The 26,129-nt window shown below is 40.0% G+C and overlaps 2 protein-coding genes across 4 annotated transcripts in view; one reads left to right on the top strand and one right to left on the bottom strand.

The window, feature by feature from the left end:
- Positions 1-5,566, bottom strand: part of LOC139138830 (WD repeat-containing protein 18-like) — a 20,767-nt gene extending 15,201 nt beyond the window's left edge. Inside the window, exon 1 of the mRNA XM_070707376.1 lies at positions 5,185-5,566. Within this exon, the coding sequence (XP_070563477.1) occupies positions 5,185-5,394 (210 nt within the window). The 5' untranslated portion in view covers positions 5,395-5,566. The remainder of the gene's footprint in view (positions 1-5,184) is intronic.
- LOC139138829 (ATP-dependent RNA helicase DDX4-like) lies at positions 5,408-26,129 on the top strand. Of its 3 annotated transcripts, XM_070707375.1 has the most exons (16): positions 5,408-6,235; positions 6,787-6,946; positions 10,244-10,318; positions 10,667-10,747; positions 11,013-11,090; positions 13,123-13,406; positions 13,686-13,773; positions 14,141-14,311; positions 16,746-16,871; positions 17,401-17,579; positions 18,360-18,650; positions 20,765-21,077; positions 21,322-21,421; positions 21,900-22,170; positions 23,824-23,931; positions 24,524-26,129. In XM_070707375.1, the coding sequence occupies exons 1-16, from the start codon at positions 6,170-6,172 to the stop codon at positions 24,632-24,634; spliced, it is 2,502 nt and encodes an 833-aa protein (XP_070563476.1). In that variant the 5' UTR covers positions 5,408-6,169; the 3' UTR covers positions 24,635-26,129. The 3 variants fall into 3 exon arrangements, with proteins under 3 accessions (XP_070563476.1, XP_070563475.1, XP_070563474.1); XM_070707374.1 differs by lacking the exons at positions 5,408-6,235; positions 6,787-6,946; positions 10,244-10,318 and adding an exon at positions 12,403-12,471 and having other exon boundaries at positions 10,671-10,747; positions 11,019-11,090; XM_070707373.1 differs by lacking the exons at positions 5,408-6,235; positions 6,787-6,946; positions 10,244-10,318 and adding an exon at positions 12,403-12,471 and having other exon boundaries at positions 10,671-10,747.

Genomic DNA, 26,129 nt, shown 5'->3' with positions numbered 1-26,129 from the left:
AAGGAATTAATTCTCAAGGGTTATGAGTTGGTGCCTGAAGCTTACCGTCAGAAATTTAGGGATTGTGAGAAGGTGAAGGATCAAACTTATGTTGAATTTGCTCGAACAAAAGAACAACTGTTTGATCGTTGGTGTTCTTCGGAAAAGGTCAGTCAGAATTATGACAAATTACGACAGCTTGTTTTGATTGAGGAATTTAAAAGGTGCATCCGGAGTGACATCAAGACGTTTATCAATGAACAAAAGGCAGATACATTGGAGGTTGCTGCACGTTTGGCCGATGATTATTCATTGACCCACAAATCTTCATTTCTCAGCAAACCATCCCAGTCCTTTTCATACAGAAACAATGCAGGTAAATTTAACTCCTCCTTTTCATCCAAGAATTTCTCAAAGGATAGTAGAAAATCAAATGACAACAGTTCACAGAGTTCAAGTAACACTCCCACATCATCATTTCCCAAGTCTCAATCTCCTTCTGAAAAAAATTTGGTACACTTTCTTGTTATTATTGTAAGAAAGACGGCCATTTAATGTCAGATTGTCTCAAATTGAAAAGAAAACGTGAAGGTCAAAGTGGTCAAAGTGGATCTAAGCCAACCGGCTTTATTTCTTCATCAACTCAATTAGAGTCTAATAATGTGTGCAACACATTTTCTGAGGTTAAACCCCTCTCATCCCCAATTAATGAGGTCAAGGTCAATTCTTCTCAAGATAGCATTATGGGTATTTTCGAGCCATTTATTCATAATGGTTTTATATCACTTTCTAGTGATTTCTCTTCCGCTACCCCTGTCAAAATTTTAAGAGATACCGGGGCTTCCCAGTCTCTTTTGTTGGCAGATACCCTGCCGTTTTCTGAAAAGTCATTTTCAGGTTCTAAAGTTCTTATTAAGGGGGTAGATTGTAATGACTACATTCCTGTTCCTCTCCATAATGTCTATTGTCTTCGGACTTTGTTTCTGGACCTGTGGCTTTAGGTATTAGGCCTTTTTGCCTTTTGAAGGGATTCACCTTCTTCTTGGAAACGACCTTGCTGGGGACAAGGTCATTACTAATCCACTTGTGACTGATAATCCTAGTTTAGATCAGGATCCAGAGCCAATTGAACAAGAGATACCCGATTTATTTCCTTCATGTGCCATTACTCGAGCCATGTCAAAGAAAACTTCCGAGAATCAAAATACTCTCAAAAATAATGTCACAGATGTTGACTTAAATGACACCTTTCTCAGTCAGGTGTTTGACACGGATCATTCCGTTATCCCTCGTGGATTTGCAACTTCCAGTAAAACTGCTGACCAAAGTCAGACATTTTCTAGATCAAATCTCATTGCAGAACAACACAAAGACCCAGATATTTTGTCTTTGTTTGACAGGGTAGATGATGAAGGTAAAACTTCAGATAGCTCTGTTTCCTATTATAACAAAATCTGGTATTCTCATGCGTAAATGGAGACCTCCAGACGTTTTGGTTGATGACGATTGGGCTATAAAACATCAAATTGTGGTTCCAAAGCCCTACCGTGCTGAAATATTGCGCCTAGCCCATGAAACTCCCTGGGCTGGTCACTTAGGAGTCAGGAAAACTTATCATAAAATTCTCAGTCACTTTTATTGGCCTAATCTCAGGCAGGATGTAGCACATTTCTGTAAAACTTGTCACACATGTCAAATGGTAGGAAAGCCGAATCAAACCATTCCAAAGGCCCCTTTACAGCCAATTCCTGCATTTCAAGAACCATTTAGTAGGATACTAATAGACTGTGTTGGGCCCCTACCAAAAACAAGATCAGGAAATGAGTACATGTTGACAATTATGTGTACATCAACTCGGTTCCCAGAAGCCATACCACTGAGAAATATAAAGACAAAGACTATAGTGAAAGCTTTAGTCAAATTTTTCACTTTATTTGGCCTACCTAAATGTGTCCAGTCCGATCAAGGCTCCAACTTTATGTCTGGAATTTTTCAACAAGTAATGGATCAGCTAGGCATTAAACAGTACAGGTCATCCGCCTATCATCCAGAAAGTCAGGGTGCTCTTGAGCGATTTCATCAAACTTTGAAAAACATGATTAGGACCTACTGTTTTGACACAGAGAAACAGTGGGATGAAGGAATTCATTTTTTGCTCTTTGCTGTTAGAGAGTCAATTCAAGAGTCTCTTGGTTATAGCCCATTTGAGCTTGTATTTGGACATACAGTCCGTGGCCCACTTAAGCTCGTTAAAGAGAAATTCCTATCAGACAATGATGATTGTCTGAATATTTTGCAATATGCGTCAGATTTTCGTACAAAACTCTCTAAAGCATGTGAATTAGCCAGAGAAAATCTTGAGTCATCTCAGCAGTCAATGAAACCAAATATGATAAAAGCACCTCAAAACGGAAGTTTGAACCCGGTCAAAAGTTCTTGTTCTACTTCCAATTCCTGGAAAACCACTCCATGCTCGTTACTTTGGGCCATACCTAATTGATAAGAAATTGAGTGATTTAAATTACATCATAATAACACCTGACAGGCGTAAACAAAAACAGCTATGTCACATAAATATGCTTAAGCCATATTTGGATAGGGATAATCCTACTATAACTCAGCCTGTCAGTGCAGTCAGTTCAAGCCATTATGAAGCTAGTGATACTGAAACTGACTTGAGTGAAAATACTCTAAACTCAAAGCTGGGCTCGGTCAAGCTTCAGAACTCAGAAATCCTGGAGAACCTGGAGTCTACAAAGTTGGCACACCTCCAGCCAGAACAACAACAACAGGTGAAAGAACTGCTCCATGAATATAAACACCTGTTTCAAGATGTTCCAACGAGGACAAACGTCATCTATCACGACGTTGATGTTGGGGACAGTAAGCCTGTAAAACAACATCCATACAGACTGAATCCAACAAAAGCAAAATATCTCCAGGAAGAAGTCAAATACCTGCTGGACAATGACTTTATTGAACCCAGTAAAAGTAACTGGAGTTCGCCGTGCATACTTGTTCCCAAATCAGACCACAGTTATCGTATGTGCACGGACTTTAGGAAGGTCAACACCTTAACAAAGACAGACACTTTCCCAATCCCGAGGATTGATGACTGCATCGACCGAGTGGGAAAAGCCAAGTATGTGACGAAATTTGACCTACTGAAGGGATTTTGGCAAGTCCCTCTGACGGATCGTGCTCGTGAAATATCCGCCTTTGTTACACCAGACGGATTGTTCCAGTACAAGGTGATGCCATTCGGAATGAAGAACTCTCCGGCAACGTTCCAACGGATGATCAACGACGTCATATCCGGGCTAGACGGATGTGCAGCTTACGTTGACGACGTCGTCCTGTATAGTGACACCTGGGAGGAACACATCAAGCTCATGCGGAAGTTCTTTGAGAGACTGAGCAAAGCAATGTTGACTGTCAACCTTGCCAAATCTGAGTTTGGTTGGGCGAGGGTAACTTACCTCGGACATACTGTAGGACAGGGTGAGGTAAAACCTGTTGATGCCAAAATCAGTGCCATTTCAAGTTTTCCCATACCAAACTGCAAACGACAACTGATGCGCTTTCTCGGTATGGCTGGTTACTACAGAAAATTCTGTCCAAATTTCTCCGCAATTACTGAGCCTTTGACTAACTTACTTAAAAAGAAAGTAAAGTTTGTTTGGTCAGAGCAATGCCAACAGGCATTTGATACACTATAAAGCCATACTGCAAAGTGCCCCAGTGTTGTCTGCACCAGATTTCACTTTGCCATTCAAATTAGCTGTAGATGCTAGTGATACGGCTGCTGGTGCTGTTTTATTGCAAGAGGATAGTCATGGGTAGATCATCCTGTTTGCTATTTTTCACGCAAATTTAACAAATCCCAGAGAAACTACTCTACAATTGAAAAGAGTGTTTATCTTTGATATTAGCTTTACAGCATTTTGAAGTTTATGTTACTTCTTCAAATCAGCCAATAGTGGTTATATTGATCACAACCCTCTTGTTTTTCTGCAGAAATTTAAAGGCAAAAATCAGAGATTGCTAAGATGGAGTTTAATGTTACAGGAGTTTAATCTTGACATTAGACATATCAAAGGCAGAGACAATTTAATTGCAGACTGTCTCTCTCGTATTTAGAACTTATTGTTGTTCACACTTTTAAGATTACATTTGTAAAGAAAGATTTTTCTTTGAAAAATTTTCTTTTTTGAAGAGGGGGTGTGTTATGTAGGTCATTTCCCCCACACTCATCATGACCTGAGTTCAATTAGTCTAGAACATTCTCAAGGTCACTGCCCTTGATGACCTCACAACCTTGAATTCAATTAGTCATGTTTGGAATGTTCTGGAAAGTTGATTAGTTGTGTAAGGGAGATAATTTTAGAACAGTAATTAGCATGTCAATAAAAGTTCTAGATTGTTCTCATATGCCTTTATAAAAGGGACGTGCTCAGCTTCCAGTCAGACTTTTGGGATCGTGTCTCTTGTGTGTTACTAAACTCCAGCAGTAGTCATTCTCAAGACCTTTCAAGACCTTCACTGCCAACGCTGGATTTATACTGTGGACTTTGTGCAGTTTCAAGCCTGCAAGCCAAAGGACTGTTCATTCATCCGACTGACTGTTACAACTCTGAGACTGGAGCTCTGCCGTCCCAGCTGAGATAAGTAGTCTGTACACTTTAAAGCTTGTACTCTATCCCTGACTTAGCAATTAGTTTTATTTTCGTAATAAATTTTGTTTAAACGTTAACTGCTGAGTTCACCCTTTTGTTCGTTTTCTCTGCACGTAACAGCATGCTATTGCCTGAAAACATCAATGACGATATACTACGCTGCGCTCGCTCTCAGGTCAGACCTGTTACATATTATTACATGTAAACCTTGCTGTGAACCCGGTTTTCAAAAAGAAGATTGCTGACTGCTGTCCTAAGGTGTGAACAAAACAGGTTTGACATGTATGATGTAATGTACCTAAAACATTAAAAAATAACCACACTGAAGAGGTTGAAATGAACTGCCATCTTCACAAAAAGGAACTAAAACCTAGTGGATAGATTTATTGTATTTCTAGTATTTCTAGGCCATCGGTCCCTATACAAATCTATCCACTAGGAACTAAACCTGTGGATGGGACACATGTCGACATGGCCATGTTTTTGCTGATATTGATGTTGTCGTACATGTATTGATTCTTGAGCTCACCTGTCTGTGCAATGCCCACACGTGGATGAGTGGATGGTTGTTGACACCCGATATGATGTAGTCTTTGCCTAGGAAACCTAAAGTACGAGGCGCACTGCTGCCGCCTTTATATGTGGTTAGTGTCGTTCCATTGTGTGGGTCCCAAACGCAGGAATTCCACATCTGTCCAGAAATTTCGCTGCTCACGACCACCTCGATGGGGGCTGCCATATTGTTGAGTATATTACTTCGTTATTTCTTTCCTATATGATAAAAAAAAGGCATCACGATATACTAACTACTGAGGGCGTTGAAAACTTTTAGCAAGACCCAGCGAGCCGGGTCAGGTCGCTATTTTTTGCTCCTCAGCCAGTCTTATATTTGATCTTGCTCCAGTATTTCTTTTTCATTGGTCTTCTTTTCTACAATTGTTCTATATTTTCGTCTTAATGATCTGTAATCCAAGAAGTAAGGCTCTAAGCTAAGTGTGTGTCACTTTGTGGTCGTGCTGCTGAGGTGCTGGGCGGTGCGATTATTTGATGTTGCAAATTTGCCGTTTTACACACTTTGGAACAGTGAGCTGTACAATTCCGACCTTGAAAAATAGCATGAAGATCACACCAAGATTTCTAATTAATTGGTGCATATTGAACCGAATACATAGATATGTGTAATTTTATCAAATATTGAATATTAAAGGGGACAAAATCGACCCGGAAAAGTCTTGAGATTGAGGGAAAAGGGGACTATATAGACGTGTATTGATTTTATTTATGTAACTGTGAAGTAACCTTATATCCGGTTTGACGCACATGTTTTTGTGGGCATTCAAACTTTTCACCAAATCTGGGACGTCGTTACAAACCTCATTTCATGTTCTGGGTGAAAAAGTACAGCTAAGTGTAAGGCAAAGTACATTATATTTCCCGTGCAACTTATACAGCTTCGTCGACCAGTAAAACTTCAGCAAACTTTTCCTTTGTAACGTTACCCAAATTTTGTGAAAATGTCTGAAGATTGGGATGAAGAGAGTGCTGCTCCAGTGTTCGAAAGCACAGGCAACTCTGTCCAGGTACACACTTAACCTATCCTTTCTATTCATAGATCACAAGAAGTGAAGTAATAGATTGCAATATTGATAACGCATTTTGCACGGGCGTCAAAGGGGAAACTGGCGGGGATTTTTGGACACGGGAGATAGGCGCTCCTGGAAGGCGCAGCCGTCGTAATTTGCACAAACTTGTCTTGCGCACCCGAGATTGACATGCCGAAAGACAGGTACATGTACTTGGAAAGTTCAGTGTATAGTAATGTAAAAAGGGGAAAGGTATGACATGGCCTTTGTCCTCTTGGGCCGTATAAGCCCAAAGGCAGTGTTTTTTCCAGCTTTATCTCTTGAAAGAGGAGAGATGAAAGAGGAATGCCCTCTGCGTAGTTAGGGCATTTCGTTCAGAAATTGTCATGCATTTTCTAATTTTTTGCTGTTATCCATGTAGCAAACATGTAAACTATAAACTTACTCAAATCATTCACACTTCATACTAGCTGTGAATACACCTGCTTAAAAATGACATGTGAAAGTGTAGTGGAAGAAAAATTACCGAATAAATTTCTGATGTGCAGAGTAATGGCTTTGGAGGCTTTGATCAGCCCAATGAAGAAAAATCAGGTGGATTCGGAAGCCGCTTTGGAAGCCGAAAAGGCTTTGGCCAGTCAGGTGACTCTGGGTCTTCTGGCTTTGGTAGCAGAGGTGGGTTTGGAAAATCATCAGGTGGTGGTGGAGGTAAGTATTGTTTGTGGAAACTTTGTGTCCCGTATTTTTACATCACAATACATTTTATTCTGGTACTTAGCCTGAGCTCCTGCCATGATAATTTTCAATCCACCAGTTTAGGCAGAGGAGGATTTTTATGACAAGTCTTTTATGATAAAGTGATATCAGCTTCAAATAGAAAGAGCAATCAAAAAGACCTTTCAGTTTAACCCTTTCACCCCCAGTTCCCTGTGTACAGGTCCAACTTTACCATAGAAAACAATGGATTTGGGACAAACCATGGTGGTGAAAGGGTTAAGTCACAAATGGAGAATTTAGGCGGTGTTCCTGTCAGTGACTTTTGTCAGAGGAAAGTGAGAAACTTCAGTGTAACATACCCAAGACGTGTGTTTCAGCATTCAGATTTTTACAATCACGCTGAGAGCTGGGTACCTAATTTGCATGCATAATGAGGAGTTTGCTTCAAACCAACACGCACACCCAGCGCTCACAAGTGACGGTTGGTCGGTTTTCTCCGTAGTGGGAAAATACAAATTTTTGTTAAAGCGCTCCATAGATTTTCAAGTTGTCCGTTCTATTCGTTCCTAACAAGTGTTATCATAGTCTGGAGGGAAAAAAATCAACTTCTGTGGAGTACACTCCCTCCGCCTGTTCTCGGCCAGCACCTATTCTCGTCCAGGGCACGAAAAAGAGTTCCGTAGTTCGTTATTATTATATTTTTTTCGTCAATTCCGTGGTCCTAAGGATTGTAGATGTAATCAACAATCTCGGCACCAAATTTTAGGATTCCATTACACATCAGCAAGTCGATATCGGCCATAAAAAGAAGAGATGCTCTTGTCGATTCTCACCGTCACTGTGCATTATATGGTCGCTACGATTTTGACCAATTTTTCTTACATTTTTGGAAGTCGAAAATACTTTTTTAACTACCAAATACTCATAAATGTTCTCTGGTAGTATGTCTATGTTACGATGTGTGTTTTTTGTCTATTATTGACAAATTTCGTGCCGGTTGACATGGTTGAAAAAAAAATGTAATTTCCCAGAAATCGGCCATACTTCACGCTCACAGGTTCACTCACATTTTTGCAATCGGTCTGCCTGATGCTTTGCATTGAATTGTTCCTGTGTACATACGGATATATTCTTGTATTCAATAAAGGGAAAGCAATTCCAGGCCACGCATCGTTCATACCTCATTTCATATTTACATTTGTATGTATGTACGATCTAGTAGTTTTATGTAACCTTGTGGATTTGCCTTGACGTCTACCGGTTATAATAGTCACTGCGTAGTTTATGTTTTGCTGTCTTTCTTTATGTATCACTTCATATTTATTTGTTCATTTGATATAAATCTGGGCAGATATTGATAATAAATGCTATGGAAAATCAGACAAACAATGGTTGATTTGAACGCGAACTCTGTATCCCACCGTTGTTACAAAGCACCAGCACTGCATGCATGCATGAACTACTAACTATCAACTTCAAGACAGCGCAGACCCAGGACGAAGCTACCTCTGCAAACTGTTATTTTTACGAGATTTTAAGAGTTGTTTCAGTGTTTCTGTGATCAGTTCAACCCTTAAACATTTTAAGGTTACAAATCTTCAAAAGCATGTGTGAAATCGCTCTATATTTGGCCACAGTCACGCTACAAACGCCAGGTCAACACTGTGGATGGAAATGGGGCGAAGTGGCCGATAACGGGAAGAGCGGTAGAGCGCACATTTGTTGTTGTTGCTCTTTAACCTTTTGCCCTTTGACCTATGTTTGTAATTGGTTGTGAAGGCATAACTCTTGCCTACACTCAAAGCACGTTAGACTGGCAACTGCCGCTGGCGGCCGATTGTGAATATCGGTTTTCATTCAAGTGGCCGAGAACTGGCAGAGGGAGTGTAGTTTTTCGTGAATCCCGATGTTATTTTTGACCGCGGCCAGTGCAAGGTCCTCTTAAAAAGTGCGTCCTTTTCGTTAGCAAGTCTTTGACGACCCCAATTTGGTACTTTCTCCAAGACCAGACCTGCATTACTTTGTGTGATTAATTATTTTTGGTGTTCAAGGTCTAGTTACTGAAAAATCGCCGGCGAAACTTTGCTCTAAATCTGACTTCGTCTCTCCCTATTCATACTTAGATGGCCGCCAGTTTACACGCACGTATACACTGACCGTGGACGTACCACTTCAGTTGCAGGGTACGTGGGTATCTGTACGTAATGTCCCTCCATGCACAGTGTCACGCGTGTCTGTGCAGCGTCTGTGGCTTCGCCGACACACATGCACGGTGTAGTTATTTATACGGCAAAACAACGTCCGGGTTTACACGTCATTTTTAATCGACAATTAACACTAACAATTTCAAAAGAAATGTATACAGAATCTTTATACACGAGATAAACTTCATGAAAGCATAAAACATCTTACCACCGGGTATCAAATACGTGGAGCTTTCTGAACGCTGGGGTGAGGTCATCGCATAGTTACAGCGCTGTAAAAGTGCGTCGTTCGCGTTAACATAGTCCTACACTGTTCCAATTCATACAGAACGCGGGAAAACCAATCATGAATATGTATACAGAGTTTGAATAGGGTTCACAGCCTTTAACCCTTCTTTCTTAGCCAATCAATCTACAGATGCGTATCCCCCTATGTTTTAGACGTTGCTATGGACCAGGCCACAATGCTACGGGAAAAATAAATGTCTGTTTTGCTTACTTTATTGCTATAAAACTGCACAAACAAGGAACCTGGTGGTTCATTACTCTTCAAAATGCTTATACATGATTTTCGTTTGTTTGAAAAGGAACGATTACGGATTAATAGAGCAAGAAATTTCAGGTGATCCGTATCCTACGGTCGGCAGGGCTGCCATGATGCTTCTCAAGGCTGCATCTCAAAGAGAGGCTGTCCCTCATTACAATATCATTTGCATGCCTTGAATTTATGCAAATCTGGTACCCAGCTCTCAGCGTGCAATGTTTCAAGTCCTCATAATGCGTTGACTTATTTTGAAGCCTGTTGAGTAAGTTAGGTTTCCACTGCTGTTTTGTGAAGATTGGAAGTTTACACAGGGTATTGCTGCTATGTTGAATCAAATGTTGGTAAAATCTTAGGAATTTTTTTCTAATCCAGATCTTTGTATGGTGACCAACATTTTGTGATTTAATGAGTTAAAGGCTTATTGGGAAAAGTTACAGCATAAGTTTTGAACCCTATTTAAGATGAATGTGAAATGTAAATATTACCAGCAGTCGAGGTGTCTAATCAGGGTCTGACCTTTTCACCTATGATTGTTTTCAGGTGGACGTGGATGTTTCAAGTGTGGTGAAGAAGGCCACATGAGTAGAGAGTGCCCACAAGGAGGCAAGTCTTTTTGTGTGTCCCAGTGTATATTATTTTAGTCTCCCTAATAGTGCTAATTTATGACAATATCACTGACCGGAAATACTATGCTGTTTTTGAATGTTAAGATTTGTTGTGCCCGATTAACAATGTACCTTAATATGAGAAGGAAATTATTTGTGAACTTAAAAAGCCGTCAATTACTTAAAATACATTACTCTATGAAACTTCTCAATGCTTCCAGTTAAAAAAAAAAAACAGTGTTCGAATTCATATTGTGACAATCCAGTCCACACCAAAGATGAGAGCTGGTAGAGATTCTGGAAAGCCTTGTTAAAAATGAAATAGTATCATCCTTTCATTTGCCATCCTTATTTTCAGGTGGAGGAGGAGGAGGGGGTGGCCGAAATTGCTACAAATGTGGCGAGGAAGGACATATCAGCAGAGATTGTCCCAGTGGAGGTAAAGATACTGCAATGCACTGATATCATTGTCATGAAAATAAAGGAGTTTCTTTGTGAAACCATTGACAAGTAAAACAGTGTTTCAAAGTTTTCAGTCAAACTTGTCAAAGCTGTTAGGTTATCAAAAATATAATCTTGCCATTCATCCACTGAGTAGATTCATAGTATCTGATGAAGCATTCCATTCAAAAAATGCTTGATTGCCAAGTTCAGTGTTGACCAGAAATGACAGAGTTTCTGCACTTTACTGTCCTTAAATTCAGGTGGAGGTGGAGGTGGCAGCCGAAGTTGCTACAAATGTGGTGAAGAGGGTCATATGAGCAGAGATTGCCCCAGTGGAGGTAAGATTAGCATTTTGCAATTAAAGGGACAAAGTCTGCCATTTTTCGTGAATTTTGTTTGATGCAAGATATTACTTGTTTGACATGTTGAAAGATACTGAGTGAATGGGTGACCATGCATATATTATTCGACCCTGGTTTTAGACCCGATACATGAAACCATCGCGAAAATGAATTAATGGTCATGACCATCAATTCACTTTCACCATGGTTTCATTTAATTTGTCTAAAACCAGGGTTGAATATATGCATGGTCACCCATTCACTCATTATCTTTCAGCATGTCAAACAATATAAGTAGTATCTTGCATCAAACAAAATTCATGAAAAATGGCCGACTTTGTCCCTTTAAGTGATGTTATGGCTATTAATACAAATCTTTTTGAAAAATTGAACTGTTGACACATTTGTTCAATTTTAACTTCCAGTTTAGAATGGGTTATGATCTATGGTAAGTACACTCTGTTGTAGACTGAGTACCAGGAAAGTACAGCAAACTGGTGCACAGGAATGCCATAAGTGGGTGTTCATGGATCATGGATACTAACAGGGAGAAAGTTGGCCATTTTTCATGAATTTTGTTTGATACGAGACACTAATTATCTTTTTCGACACGTTGAAAGATAATGTATGGGTGATCATGCATATATATGCATATATATTTTAGACTTGATACATGAAACCAACGCGAGAAAGAATAAATGGTCATGATGATTTATTCATTCTCACGATGGTTTCATTTGTCTAAAACCAGGGTCGAATATATGCATGGTCACCCATTCATTAAGTATCTTTCAACATGTGAAACAATATAAATAGTGTCTTGTATCAAACAAAATTCAAAAAAATGGCCGACTTTTCCCGTTAAGTACTGAGCAGGTAATACAGCTGAGGTTCCATAACTTAAGGGTTGTCTTAAACACAAACAGTTTTGTTTGGATTCTGTTACAATCTAAAAGCAAAATTTTGAGCTCCCAGTGAGTGACAATTAATCTACATACTGCAATGACTTGAATAGGTGTAAAACTATGTATAATGAAGTAAAGATTGCAAGCAGACAGACAATGCAGTTCCAAGTTCAAAACTTCATTCCTAAATCAGTGATTTACACAGCAAGGAAAATAATACATAACTTGCTGGTAGACAAATGGTTGGTCAAAATTTCATAGTAGGAAATATTCATATCACAGCCATGCCATCTTCTGGGAAGATGAGCTGATGAGTCATTCATGAAATCTTGACAACATGCTCCTGATTTTCAAGTTCTCATTCATCTGGAAATTAAATATTTCTACATTTAAATTAAATGCAGGTGGTGGAGGCCGGAGTTGCTACAAATGTGGCGAAGAAGGACATATGAGCAGAGAATGTCCTAGTGGAGGTAAAATCAGTAATGTTTTGATGTGTCGACAGAGAGTTGCCTTTAAAGTGTGTCCTGAAATACTCCAATGGTTGATTGCCAAATGTGTTTGCATTGACCTGATGTGTAGATTGTAGTTGCAGGAAGGTTAATCTGTAACTTGAGTCTCAAGCAGTGGTTATCTCATAGTATACACTAATGTGCTCCATCACCCAGCAGACAGTGCTATAGCTGCAAAATGCCATAGAGGCTGGAGGGGCTGCCATTACATTTATTAGTAGTAATTAGGAATTGAAAAAGCTTTGTAACGTTAGGCTGATTTCAATCAAATCGTATGTAAACCAAATGTACTGTTGCAGGAGGTATCTGTTGAGTTAGTGACATCTTCAAATATGCCGTATTAGAAATTGAAATTGAACAAGCCTTTTTGGGGGGTTGGTATTTCAAAAATGAATGTACATATGTGACAACATGTTGACATTAGACAACACATGGTGATAGATTAAGCTCGTGGAAGATAGTTTGTTGTAAAACTTCATCAAAATCAAGCGTAATTTCAATAAAATTCAGTCTTGTCCCTGCAATGGCAAACTTGACAGTAGAAGTATTTTACTAAAGTTGGTGATTAAGGTGTGATGTGGTGAATTATTTCCACTCGGAATATTTCTGTAGGAGGAGGCGGCAAAGGCAAGAGTGGTGCTTGCTTCAAATGCGGTGAAGAAGGGCATATGAGTCGCGAATGTCCCAACGGTGGTGGTGGTGGTCAACGTCGTGGTGGATTCGGCAAATCAGATGGTGACTCTGGAAGTGGTGGTTTCGGAAAGCCTCGTGGTGGATTTGGACAATGGAACAATGATTCCGAAGATAAACCACAGGGTGGATTTGGTAGGGGGAGAGGTGGATTTGGCATGGCAAATGGTGATGCTGACAAACCTAAAGGGTTTGGAGGATTTGCGGTGAGTTGTTACCACACTTTAACCTGTTCACCACAGTGGTTTGGACCAATTTTCTGTGGTAGTGCTAGTGAGGGAAATGGGATGAAAAGGTTAAACATCACACTGTCATTGAAGTTACCCGCATCAACCCCTCTCGTCACTTGTTTAGACCAGTAAGTGTTTTAATTTGTGTTGAGTCTGTGAGACAAGAGAGTAGTGCTACTTGTGGCCACTGAAATCAGACAGAACCCCAGATGTTGAAATGTGAGCAGAATTATATTTCTTTTCTTTCTGTTTCAGAAACGAGGTGGATTTGGAAGCAGTGATGATGGTGATGAGATGCCAAGAATAGGCGGTGGATTTGGAGACAAGTCGGACAAGAAGTCAGGTGAGCTGTGTTTTAATGTACTCATTAACAAATTTAAGGGCAGTGTAGTTTTTGCCAGAACTGGATGAATGTCACAAGCATTACAAAAGAAAGGATTTTGCTGAATATGGACAGATGATTTGCAGAATCTCAGAAGCTCTTAGTCACATGGTTGGCTGAAACTCTTGAATTATTCCTAAACAGCCAATCAGCTATTCAATAGCCCTTATTTCAGACATTCTTTGCACATTGCTAGAACATCATGAACATTAATGCATGCTCATGAGCACAAACGTTACCTATTTGGTACAGTGTGCAACATTTGATCTGCCATGTTGGATAATATCATTTGTAGATCCTTGATCTTAATGTTGTGTTTGTTTTGCAGGTGGTGGCTGCTTTAAATGTGGTGAAAGTGGACACTTCTCAAGAGAATGCCCAAATGCCGACTCAAGCGGTGGCGGCGGCGGTGGTGGAGGTGGTAGCTGTTTCAAATGTGGAGAGAGCGGACATTTTGCCAGAGAGTGCCCAAATGCCGAAAAGAAGGAAGGAGGCGATGGTGAGTGTGCTTATAAACTGAAAATGAATTTAACTGTGAATTCCTTGTTAAGTCAAAATTTCAAAATAATTTAACCCGAACTGTAACCACCGGGTATTTTAAACAGGAGATGTTTATAGTCTGTGCATGTTCAATCAGAGATGATAGACAAGTGAGTTGTCAGTTACTGACTTGTGTGGCATTTGTCCCTGTACAGGTTGTTTAAAATCCACATAAAATCAAGCGGAACCTTTTAGTCACTGAAATGCTGCCATCTTTATTTTTGTTGGAGTAAGTCTGTGAAAAACAAATATATGTCTTCAGAATCTTCTAATGCTCAAATACATCATATGAAACACATATATACTCTCTGAGGTTCAACCTTTACATAATGGTGACAGATTAAACTGGCAGGAACATGGTTGACCCTTTTGCCACTATGGTTTAGCCCAACCCCATTGTTGGCAGTGGTGACTGCGGACCTGTCAACAGGGAATCAGGGATGCATGAACATGTGAGGACAGACCACTTCTGATCAGTCTTATCAAAAGTCTTGAGACTTGCAGAGACTACTTTAGACTGAAAGATTCAGTCGCGTGCGGGCGCTCCGGCGCACTGCGACCTACGACCCTTTACCACGACTGAAGGCACACTGTTGAAATCCTGTTCTCCAACAAAATTTTGTTGGAACCAATCGTATTACAGAAACGAGTTAATTGACAGTATGTAGGGTAACAAGACCGCCCACATCGCTCACTCAGTGCGTGATCGTGATTAGCATATTCAAAAGTGTCGCCTGGCTTTTGTCCCGCCTATTAGCTTATAGCATGTCTCATTTGTCAACAAACACAACGTGTTTTCTCAAACTCGAAGTATTGAAAATCAAACGGCCGAAGCTATACTCACGTTGACGTCTGTGGCTAGCGTTCCGATTTGATCATTACGGCCGATCCGAACAATCGCCGACTCGCATTGCCGAGGCAGTCAGTAAATGTTCTGATGTAGGCCTATATAATATTATGTTGAAAAGAGAGCAAAGAGACGCACTCAAAGAGTTTTTGCGGCGGCAGAGATGTATCCGCTATTTTACCAACAGCGCCCCACGGTATGGGAAATCAATGATTTACAGGCTGGCACCCAAAGTTATGGACACACTTAAGAATCGTTCAAGATCGATCGCTCTGGGGATTTCGCCCCTTATTTCACTCATGAAAGATCAAGTGCAGAAGTGCAGCGAAATGGGTGTGAAGGCGGCTTTGATCGGTTCAGATCTCCGAAACGACGTACGTACCAAGGAACAAATTGTGCGTGGTAAATTCCAGGTTGTGGTCAGTTCACCAGAGAGGCTATCATGACAAGAGAGTGGCGGAGATTACTCAGTTGCGATGTCTATCAAGAAAATCTTGTTGGCATTGCCATCGACGAAGCACACTGTGTTTATTTTTTACTAAGGCAGGCTCCGCTGTGATGTCCAGACGTCAGTTCCACTGTAGAGTTGCTTCAGTTTCTCGGCGATATCGGTCATTTTCGAAAAGATCGACCTTTTCTTCCGAGAGTCTACAGTCTCTCCGCAGACTGCACATTCTGCTGCGCTCAGCGCGAAAGTAAAAATGTGAAAGAGGCTCCCCACCTAACTATCCAAAATGTTTTTGTGTCGAGTTTGTGTTTGATTCGTTTCAAAAATGTGTTCCTACATTCTTATCCGATTGTTTGTGTTAATAAAAATGTTTGTTTCGCCTCGGATTTTTGTAGGGAAGTTTGGATTAGTGTATACGGTAATGTTTTGTTTGTGTAGAGTTGCTTCAGTTTCTAAATATCGGTCGTTTTCGAAAAGATCGACCTTTTCTTCCGAGCTCCCCACAGACTGCACATTCTGCTGCGCTCAGCGCGGAAGACGCTATGGAGTTTTTTTTATAGGCGTCGATGGAGCCATACAGACAATTGTATCTACATGTAAGTTTTTTTCTCCGACAAGCGGCTAGCCTATAAAGCTTACACACACGTGTCGTTGTTTTCATCTGCCGAGTAGAGCGATTATGCAATGTCGGCGCTGCCGATGCAGTTGATTGACATTGTTGTCTTGACTACCGCGTGTTCATTATGCCCGTAAACAGCCCACGTGAGCAATATTCAAATTACACTACCATGATTTACATATTTGAAAAGTCTGTGAAGTCAGTTGTGGGCGGTACTTTTTTTCTTTGAGTTTGCCGCGGCCAAGTACAGTGTGCCTTCAGTCGTGGTAAAGGGTCGTAGGTCGCAGTGCGCCGGAGCGCCCGCGCGCGACTGAATCTTTCAGTCTAAGACTACTTTGAAGGGTTGTGTTCCTTTCCTTACTACAGTGTATGTAAGAAATATTTGTAAGAAAACTACCATCAGAAGGGAGAGACAGCCATGTGGTGCTTTCTTCTGCGTGCCAGTTGGCAATAAGCGTAATTCTTTTATTTTGCAATAGGTGACAGACCTGCACCCGTGACATACATACCCCCTCCCCCACCAGAGGAAGAGGCGGAAATATTCAAGTCAATAGAAACTGGCATCAATTTTGACAAGTACGATGAGATTCCTGTTGAATGCACAGGTAGGTGTCAGATTTTCAAAATATTATACCTCTACCGTAATTGTGTCAAGTGCTAAGTGTTTTTGGTCAGATTGTGAGGTGTATTTGGCCACAAAGAAGTTTGCCATTTTCATGACCCTGCTTGACCTTCATTCAAGAGTTTCCATTGGTATACGGTTCCATTGATTTAACATTTCACATTAGCCAACCATGTGACAGAATTCCTCATTCCATGCAGACGGGACTCAGTTTCAAGTGAAAACTTCAAATCTTTCTTACAGCATAATGTTGAAATTTATAGACAACATATCGGTTTAAATACCATAATGTACAGTCATTTTGATCTTGTTTATCTTATATAACAACTCAATTTGCTTATGTCCTAAGACAAGTTCTGCAAATAATGACATTATGCTTCACGAGTACTTCAGCCACATAAAAGGCCAACCAATTGATAAACTTCAGGAAAAATTGATTTGATTTTATGCATGTGGAGGCAGAACTACATCCTATTTTGCCGAGTCAAGAGAGTAAAATCTTGTTTTTGCAGGAAGAGATGTCCCAAAGTTCATTTCGTCATTTGAAGAGGCTAACCTATATGAAACATTAGCCAGCAATGTCAAGAAAGCCGGCTATTTGAAACCAACTCCGGTGCAGAAGTACAGTTTACCGGTTATTTTAGGTGGACGGGATCTGATGGCATGTGCTCAGACTGGATCTGGTAAAACAGTAAGTAATAGCCAGTGTAGAAAAAGAACTTTGTGAAAGATGGAATTCATTCGAAGCCAGCCTGTCTGAGAGAACATTTGAAATGAATGTGGTTGTAGAGTCATTGTCAGAGACTAACAACTGATACACCAGAAGAGACTGCAGGTTACTGCTGATAACTCTTATATATAGTGTTTTCTGTATGTGGACTTCAACCATCATTGTACTCCATAACTCTGTGCAACAAGTTGAGAATAACTGAATTACATAAATTTGACGTGTAATTCTCGATATCAAAAGTAGACTTTCATTTTCAGAATGGATTTTCAAATCAGTGAAGCGTGAGTGTAAAACTTAAAATTCATTTATTGCTTTCAGTTTTACTGGGATTCAACTCATGAAATTTGAATTTTATCCACCTAGGAATAACTATTAGTAGAAAACAAAAATAATTGAAAGCACTTTGCATAATGTGTTGTTGATGCAAAATGAAAATTCATCCAGTAACCTTTGTCAATATGTTGGTGCCAGTACCATGGCAAATTTTACTTGGGTTCCGCTCAAAATACCGTATCTGCGCAGTTACAGTAGAGGATAATGGACATGATACTGGGTTCCCACATTTACCTGGCTGCCAAAGTCTTAGCAAACCACTTGCTTGCACTTAATTTCAGATTATATATAATGGTGTACAGTGTATGTGTAGTAGTCCTTTATACATGCTCTCCCGATTTATATGGCAAAATGTAGTGTTCTTAGTGAGAATACAGGACACGTTTGAATGTACTTTGCCTCCTGCAGGCTGCCTTCTTATTACCAGTGCTGACTGGCATGACCAGAGATGGCGTTGGAGGCGGAGCATTTTCAGAAAGCGGTGCCCAAGAACCCCAGGCTCTGATAGTGACGCCAACAAGGGAGTTGGCCCTCCAGATCTTCCATGAAGCCAGGAAATTTTCCCACTCGACCATGATAAGACCGGTTGTGGCCTATGGTGGAACCAGTGTGCAGTATCAGTTGAGAGAAATCTCAAGAGGCTGCAATCTATTAGTGGCAACCCCTGGGAGACTGATGGACTTCATTGAGAAAGCCAAGGTAAGGATGTGAACATGCATGAAGAATAGTTACTACCACAAGTAACCATCACCTGACAGAGGGGAACTTTGTCAGAAACCTACAATCATACTTCTGAATATAGATCAAAAGTTGTAACTGACCTACTTAGAATGCCATCACCTGACTAAACCACAGGAAAAAACCTGATGGAGTTGGTTGTTTTTTAAAAAAAATTACTTATACCATTTATTGTGATATGCCACCTACATAAATTGACACTTTTGTTGGTGAGGCAGACATGCAGCGTGTTCATTTTTAGCCGGATGCCGGCCAAATTGACCGGCTACTTTCGTATTTTGGCCGGCTACTTTTCAGCACTGTTTCGCTCTCTGGCCCGGAAATTCTGGTTTTGATAACAATAATTAGATTTTTTTGGTGGTCTTGCAAGCCGCAGATAATATTTCAGAAGTGCCGATGTGGCTATATGTAGTCTAGCAATTTACGCGGTGAACTTGTTGCTATCACTGTAGTACCGCGATCAGCGAACGTGTTGTACTGTACACCGTGACTGGGAATCGCTCTCGAGGTGAACCTCGCTCGCCCGATCACAGCCCGAATTATTCCGACGTTCACATCGGGTATAGCCGAAAATTGGACTAACATACAATTACGTTATGCCCGCGAATAGCCGACCATTTCCGAATGAAGCCGACTTTTGTTTCGCTCAAACGCGGAAGAGAAAGTCGACGCTTGAGAGCTTTGGTTTTCTGCGTAAGAGTAGGGCCTAGCCTGATGGGTTTGGTAGGTTTTTGATCAAATCTAAAGCGACCACAAGTTACTGAGTCTCATTTTTCATACTTTCGAAACGCCACGTCAATCTATCCATGGTCGATCACGATGTCAACTCAAGTCGATCGACATCGCGTTTTGTGGAGGGGCCGTGTGGTTGTGTGCATCGCGGAAGAGAAAGTCGACGCTTGAAAACTTTGATTTTCTGACTTTGTCTGTTGGTTTTGGGAGGTTTAGATCAAATCTTAATAAACAAAATATTACTTGGTCTCACTTTTCGTACTTTTGAAACGCTAGTCGATCACAGTGTCAAATTTCAGGTCGACCGATATCGCGTTGTGTGTACTGTGTTACAATTGACTACCGGTGCTTTGTACACACACGGAGTACACGGCTGGCGTTCAGTGTCGTTAGTTTGAGGTTTTATCAAACATGAACACTGAAATTTAGCTCTCTTTTTCAATTATATTCAACATCAGCAAAAAAATCAATAATCAGCTCGCGGATTCGTTTATTGTGAAATTAGTACAGTGAATTAAAATCACTGAAAATTGTGTTCCTATAATTCATTGAATTGAATAAACTCTTTGATTTTACTGTATCTTCAATCAAGTTTATTTAAATCAGTAAAACACTCTGTACAGCCAGGCTGGTCAGGATTCTAGCGGATCGTTATCTGGGTTATGAAAACCCTAGGCCCCATTCTATGATGTATTTCAAAATGTTTGTTCAAGTCATGAGCTAAACATAATTCTACACAACAGTCTGGTGAAATTTTGCTATTATCCTTGTTAACTGAATGCAGTTGACAGGCCCGAGTGATATCAAATTAATTTTTCTGACTTTTTAAAACTTTATCCCTTGAAAACATGTTGTAATTGGCAATGATAATGATTATTCTGTATTCTGAAATGGTCTTTAATACTGTACAAGAATGCATAAAATTACTCCAAAATGTCTTCAAAATTTAAAAATTTCTTGCCATTGCTCAGAAATGTCTTCAAATTTAAAAATAATCCTTAACACTCTCATGCTGAAATGGTCTTTCATACAGTACAATAATGCATGAAATTACTCCAAAATGTCTTCAAATTTTAAAAATTTCTTGCACACAGGGAGGGGACCCCTCCCTTATACCCTCCCCCCTGTGTGTATGTTGGAATAGCCTTTTATACACTGTATAAGAATGCATGAAATTGCTCAGAACTGTCTCCCCCCCCCGCCCGCCCAGGGAACCTGGTTGCACACAGAAGCTAACCGCCTACTTTTCTGAATTTTCCGCCTACTTCAAAATTTTTGAGAACCCTGCATAGCTTGATATACTACTAGCTGCTTATATTTTCCTCCATCTCATCCACAATTAGGTTGGTTTGTCCAAGATCAAATATCTGGTTCTGGATGAAGCAGACCGAATGCTTGACATGGGGTTTGAACCAGTCATCCGGCGATTAGTTGGTAGCCCAAATATGCCGAATAAGGGCGAGAGACAAACACTGATGTTCAGCGCCACCTTCCCTGAAGAAATTCAGAGACTGGCAGGAGACTTTCTCAATGACTATGTCTATCTAACAGTTGGTAGAGTTGGAGGAACAACCCCTGATATCGAGCAGATTGTCCTTCAACTTGACAGCCAATATGCAAAGAAAGACAAGCTCATTGAAATCCTGAGTGATTTGGGTAAGTGTCATGAAGAGACGTTATTCTTGCTAAAAACGCTTTCCACCCATCAAAACAAGCTGACCGTAGTTGTCTTTGCTTGGTGTTTTCATCAGTTTATACTTTGTTTGAGTTTGACTCTTGTAACAGCCGCTCACAAAGTGGATAAGTACATCTATGATGATGGAATGCTGTTTTGTTGACTTGAATATTTTCAATAGCGTAATTCCTGTACTATCTCTTGTCTGTTTGTTTAAATTTGTAGGAACTGATCGTGTCGTAGTCTTTGTAGAAACCAAGCGAAATGCTGACTTCCTGGCATCATATCTGAGCCAATCTGGTTTCCCAACCACTAGTATTCATGGGTAAGTGGATCCTTATGTTGCCAAAAACAGAATTTTGTTGTTTCTACTGTGTTTGTGCAATCTCCAAAATATTTGAAATTTCAAGTTAAAGAGTAATTTTGATGTTTCAAAATAAACATCTACATGAACACTATCAATGAACATTTATGTAAACTTTATACTAATCAAACTGAACTTGTTAAAGATATTCTTATCTGAAAGTTCATTGACAATTGAAGATACTTCAACTAAATTAGGTTGGTTCAGTGTGAATTATAGTATCCATCTGGGAACAAATTGAATGGAATAATAGACGCTCTTTCTTGGTAATTGTTGTACATTTGGTTCAAGTATAAGAGTATGTGAGGTTCGTTCTATTCAAATGAAGTATGAAGCTCATGGGATAAAAAACAGATCTAGGTTAAAAACTTTGCAGCTTGCTAAGTAGACATTTTGCAGCTTGCATCACAAATATTTTAATGATTTTGTGTTCATTCAGTGATCGTCTGCAGAAAGAAAGAGAAGAAGCTCTTGATCACTTCAAGAAAGCCATCACTCCTGTCATGGTGGCAACGTCTGTAGCCGCTAGAGGGTTAGACATCCCTGGCGTCAAGCACGTCATCAACTTTGACCTTCCTGATAACATTGAGGAGTATGTGCACCGTATTGGACGTACAGGCCGTGTTGGGAATCTTGGAAAGGCGACAACGTTTTATGAAACTGGTAGAGACTCTGCCATTGCAAGACCTTTGGTGAAAACACTATCAGATGTAAGTCACACCTTGCCTCTGATTCCTTAGCATGTGGAACCATCAGTTTTACCGTACTCGTCCGAGTATAAGCCCCTGCTCGTGTATAAGCCCCCCTACTGATTTTAGAGGATTTTAGAAAATGCATTACATCCGTGTATAAGCCCCTACCCTAGTGTAACTCAAATACAGAAAGGTTAGGAGAGTATATTTGGTCATTTAACTTGGTAAAATTAATTTTAGATAATAAAGAAACCATTAAAAGATGTTAAAACAATGGGAAACTGGAGTTCCCTTGACAATATCGTAAGGAAAATGACATGTTTTTCCAGTACTATCTTGATTCTTTGACCCTACTCACCCCCGTCGCCTAAATAGAATAGTCTCACTCACGTCCGCCATTGTTTATTTTCATTCACGGCCACGATGTTTTCATGCTTGAAACATGCAGTTTCTTTTGTTTGAAGCAATTATCCTTTCATTTGTGAAGACTTTTCCCGGTGACTATTACAATTTTCACTGCTATGTTGTTGTTTTCACAAGATGTAGACAGTTTGATATTGGAATATTGAGTTGCCTTTCCGTGTGGGCAATGCATGCCTGTTCACATTACTGTTGATCAGCAGCATACATGACGTCTTTGTTTCAAGTTTGGGTTTTTTTTCGACGCTGAAATTTCACCAAAATGTCACTTCTTTATTCAGAGATTGTACAATCAATTTCTTTGGATGTGTAAGTCGATTTTGAAAGCGATAGAAAGATCGAGTGGTGTTGAAAAAAATCGTGCATAAAATTAGCATAAATTAAGCGCCCATGCCAGATAACATGGGGTTGCTCGAGTATAAGCCCCTCCCCTAGTTTTACAGCTGTTTAGTGTTGCCGAACCGGGGGCTTATACTCGGACGAGTACGGTAAGGAAGATTGTTGGTGTTTGCAACCTTTGTAACTTCTGGATCCTCAGTACTGACTCTGTTGTTTTCTTTGGTGCCTTTGATAGATGTAGCTATTTGCATCCTCATCAGCAACCCTCTTGTTTCTTTATTGATAACCATTTGTTGAGGAACGTTCTAGAAATCTACACTGAGAGGAAAAAATGTCACCCACTTTTAATCAGTTCCCCTCTTCTTTGCATTCTGTAATGTGAGCATCATAAAATTGTAGCTTTTATGGTGTCTTTCATTGTCAAGTATCTCAAAGAGATGGGAGCACCACTTTTTCTTGCCATACTTCTGTACTCAGTGTAACCTAGTGCAACATGAATTCATCAGTAAAGAAAATAAGAATGTTCCAACTTTGGGCTGTCATTTATCTTATGAGTGTTCTTGTAGACCAGCAAATCCATGTTGTATTTGATCAGGCCAATGTTAAGATAATTTCTTCTTCAAGCAACTGCAGTCGTGTGCGGCACTTTCTTAATTGTGCACAAGGAAAGTGATCTCAGCTGTGCCCAAACTACTTTGTCCACCTGTAACTGCCCACTATCACGACCATGAGTGGTGACAATTTTGCAAGAGTGTTCTGCTTGAGAAATCGATCACCGTTTCATACAGAACAATTTTACAGTAGACCAAGGGTAATAGAGACGAGAATAAATCGCTCTCTTCATTTTGGATGAATTACATGTAATTTTATTTGTGACAATGATGTCACCTGTTAATTCCATTCCACCTACAGGCACTACAAGTTGTACCTGATTGGTTGGAAGAAGCTGCTGATCAGGCGGTTGGAACCGGATTTGGACCAAGAGGAGGAGGCAGGTTTGGATCCAGAGATGCTAGAAAGGTGAGAACAGTAGTTGATATCATTATTTCTGATGAAGCTGCAAATCTCAAGAGTAATAGTGTTCCTTACTGGCACTGAAATGTCTATTGACAGCTGTTTACACTTGTATGCATCTCAAATAGCTGTAAGTAAGATAATGATACTCAAGATTGTCTTTAAAACTGATAAATTCATCTGTGTGGAGTTCATCTTGCTCGTGAGATCATGATCAGTAATGTTGATGTTTGTTATCAATGTGTGTGACAGTTATCATGTCCAGTACTGTCCACCTCATGATCCCCAAATGTCATGATAGAAGTTCCTGCTAACAGAGAAATCAGATAACCACCTCACACATCTGAAAAATTGTTCTTACTTCCAGTCGATTTATTCTCTTATAGTAGCCCAAAGTTCTCAACTAATATATTTGTGTAAATTCTTTTATTCTGAAGGATGTTTAAGCCAGGTAGACACTGTAAAATGCTGATACAATATAAAGTGGTAACAGTAAAACATGCCATTGAGTTCATGCATTCAAAGTTATTGTTTTGTCCTGAGATATATACCATGCTTTTAAGTTTTTAACCTTGTTTGTTTATGTGCTTGTTCACAGCCAGGAGAATATGCTAAGAAGAATGACGGTGGAACTGGTGGTGGTGGCTCTGAAGCACCAAGCTTTGATCACTTTGGAAACGGGGACGAGGATGAAGAGTCCTGGGATTAGAAACGTGGAAAAAAGAAGCGTAACACGGATTGTTCAAGATTATGAGCCAATGGATTTAATCTTCATTTATCAACAACTTTTTGATGAGATGATAATAATTGAAAATCGGCAAATAACTTGAACATTGTTGGAACTTCAGTTTGTTGGGATTTGGAACTTCAGTTTGTTGGTATTTTGAAAAATTTATGGTGACCTGTGTTCCAAGGGATGCATTCAAGTTGTTCCAGTTTTGATAGTTTGTTCGCAAGTTGTTACTTTCTGTTTGTTAACATGTTCTATTTAACAAGTATATTTAACTTTAACGCGTCTGCCAAGTACAGAGGATATGGACCAAACTTCTGCTGTTGCTTTGTTGATGTCAAAATGGACCAAGAAACTGGACTTTGTTACTGATGTCAAAAGGGATGCAATTCATTGGTATTATGAGAACGCTGCCCTCATTGGAATAATGTTGCAATGAGTTGCTATGGCATTACCGGACATCGTAGTCACATGACATGACAAAGCAATAGACTTCTTCCTGGCCTGGATATAAACACAGCATTGTGCTGATAAGATGGTATCAGCAACCCAGTACATGTATACCCAGGTCAGGGGCAACACAAAGACTAGAGGTAACAGTCTCAAGATTCAACTCATTCACTGCCAGGCCTTTGTACTTCCCTCTGTTGTCAACAATAGGCTGGTCAGACCATCATAGCAAGGAAATGGCAATGAAAGGATTGATGAGATTTTGCTGCAGATTACACATTTGCCGACGGTGTCGTGATGGTAAAGCTGATGATCAACATGCTCCTTCCCAAGAAGACACTAAAAAGTGGAGAACTCTAGTGTATAGGTAGCATCATGTCATGTTGAGTGACCGTGTTAACCATTTTGCATGATAAATGGTCCCCCAAGTGTCAGAACCAACTGAATGAAATGCGGCTTATAGAATGTGAATTTAGCTCTGTTGTAAGCAATCCACTGTCAATGCATTCAGACAATTCTTAGAAACTTAAGTACAACAAAAAGGAAACTTGATGAAAAAAGCATGATAGCATATGAATTTTTGTGTCAAATGGTGCAAGATTTGAGCAGGACCGCATGCTAAAATGCAACTAAATATGTGTATACAATATAACAAATTGCATGGCCATGTGCAAAGTGAACAGGTGGTTAAACATTGGTAAAATTAAGTCTCAGGGAAGTCTGAAGAGGCAAAATTGAAATAATGTAGTATGTTGCACTTGTGTAGCACTTCATTTTGGCAGCTATTACCAGATGTTACACCTCTTCACAACGGTAATCTTATAAGCACTGTTTGCATTGACACAATTTTTATCAGCACATCAGTTAAGCCAAGGTACTGGGTAACCTTCCCCTCATGAACTGAGAGGCTAACAGTTGTCCCATTGCCTTGAAATGTTCATATGCATCATCATGTATGGACACTGTACAGAAAGATCGCACAGAAGTGTAAGATTTTAAAACTGGTTTACGGACAGATTCTATA

The sequence above is a fragment of the Ptychodera flava genome, chromosome 8, assembly GCF_041260155.1.
Source record: "Ptychodera flava strain L36383 chromosome 8, AS_Pfla_20210202, whole genome shotgun sequence".
Taxonomy (NCBI): Eukaryota; Metazoa; Hemichordata; class Enteropneusta; family Ptychoderidae; genus Ptychodera; species Ptychodera flava.
The sequence above is the reverse complement of the archived record's forward strand: the minus strand, read 5'-3'. Positions and strand labels throughout refer to the sequence as shown.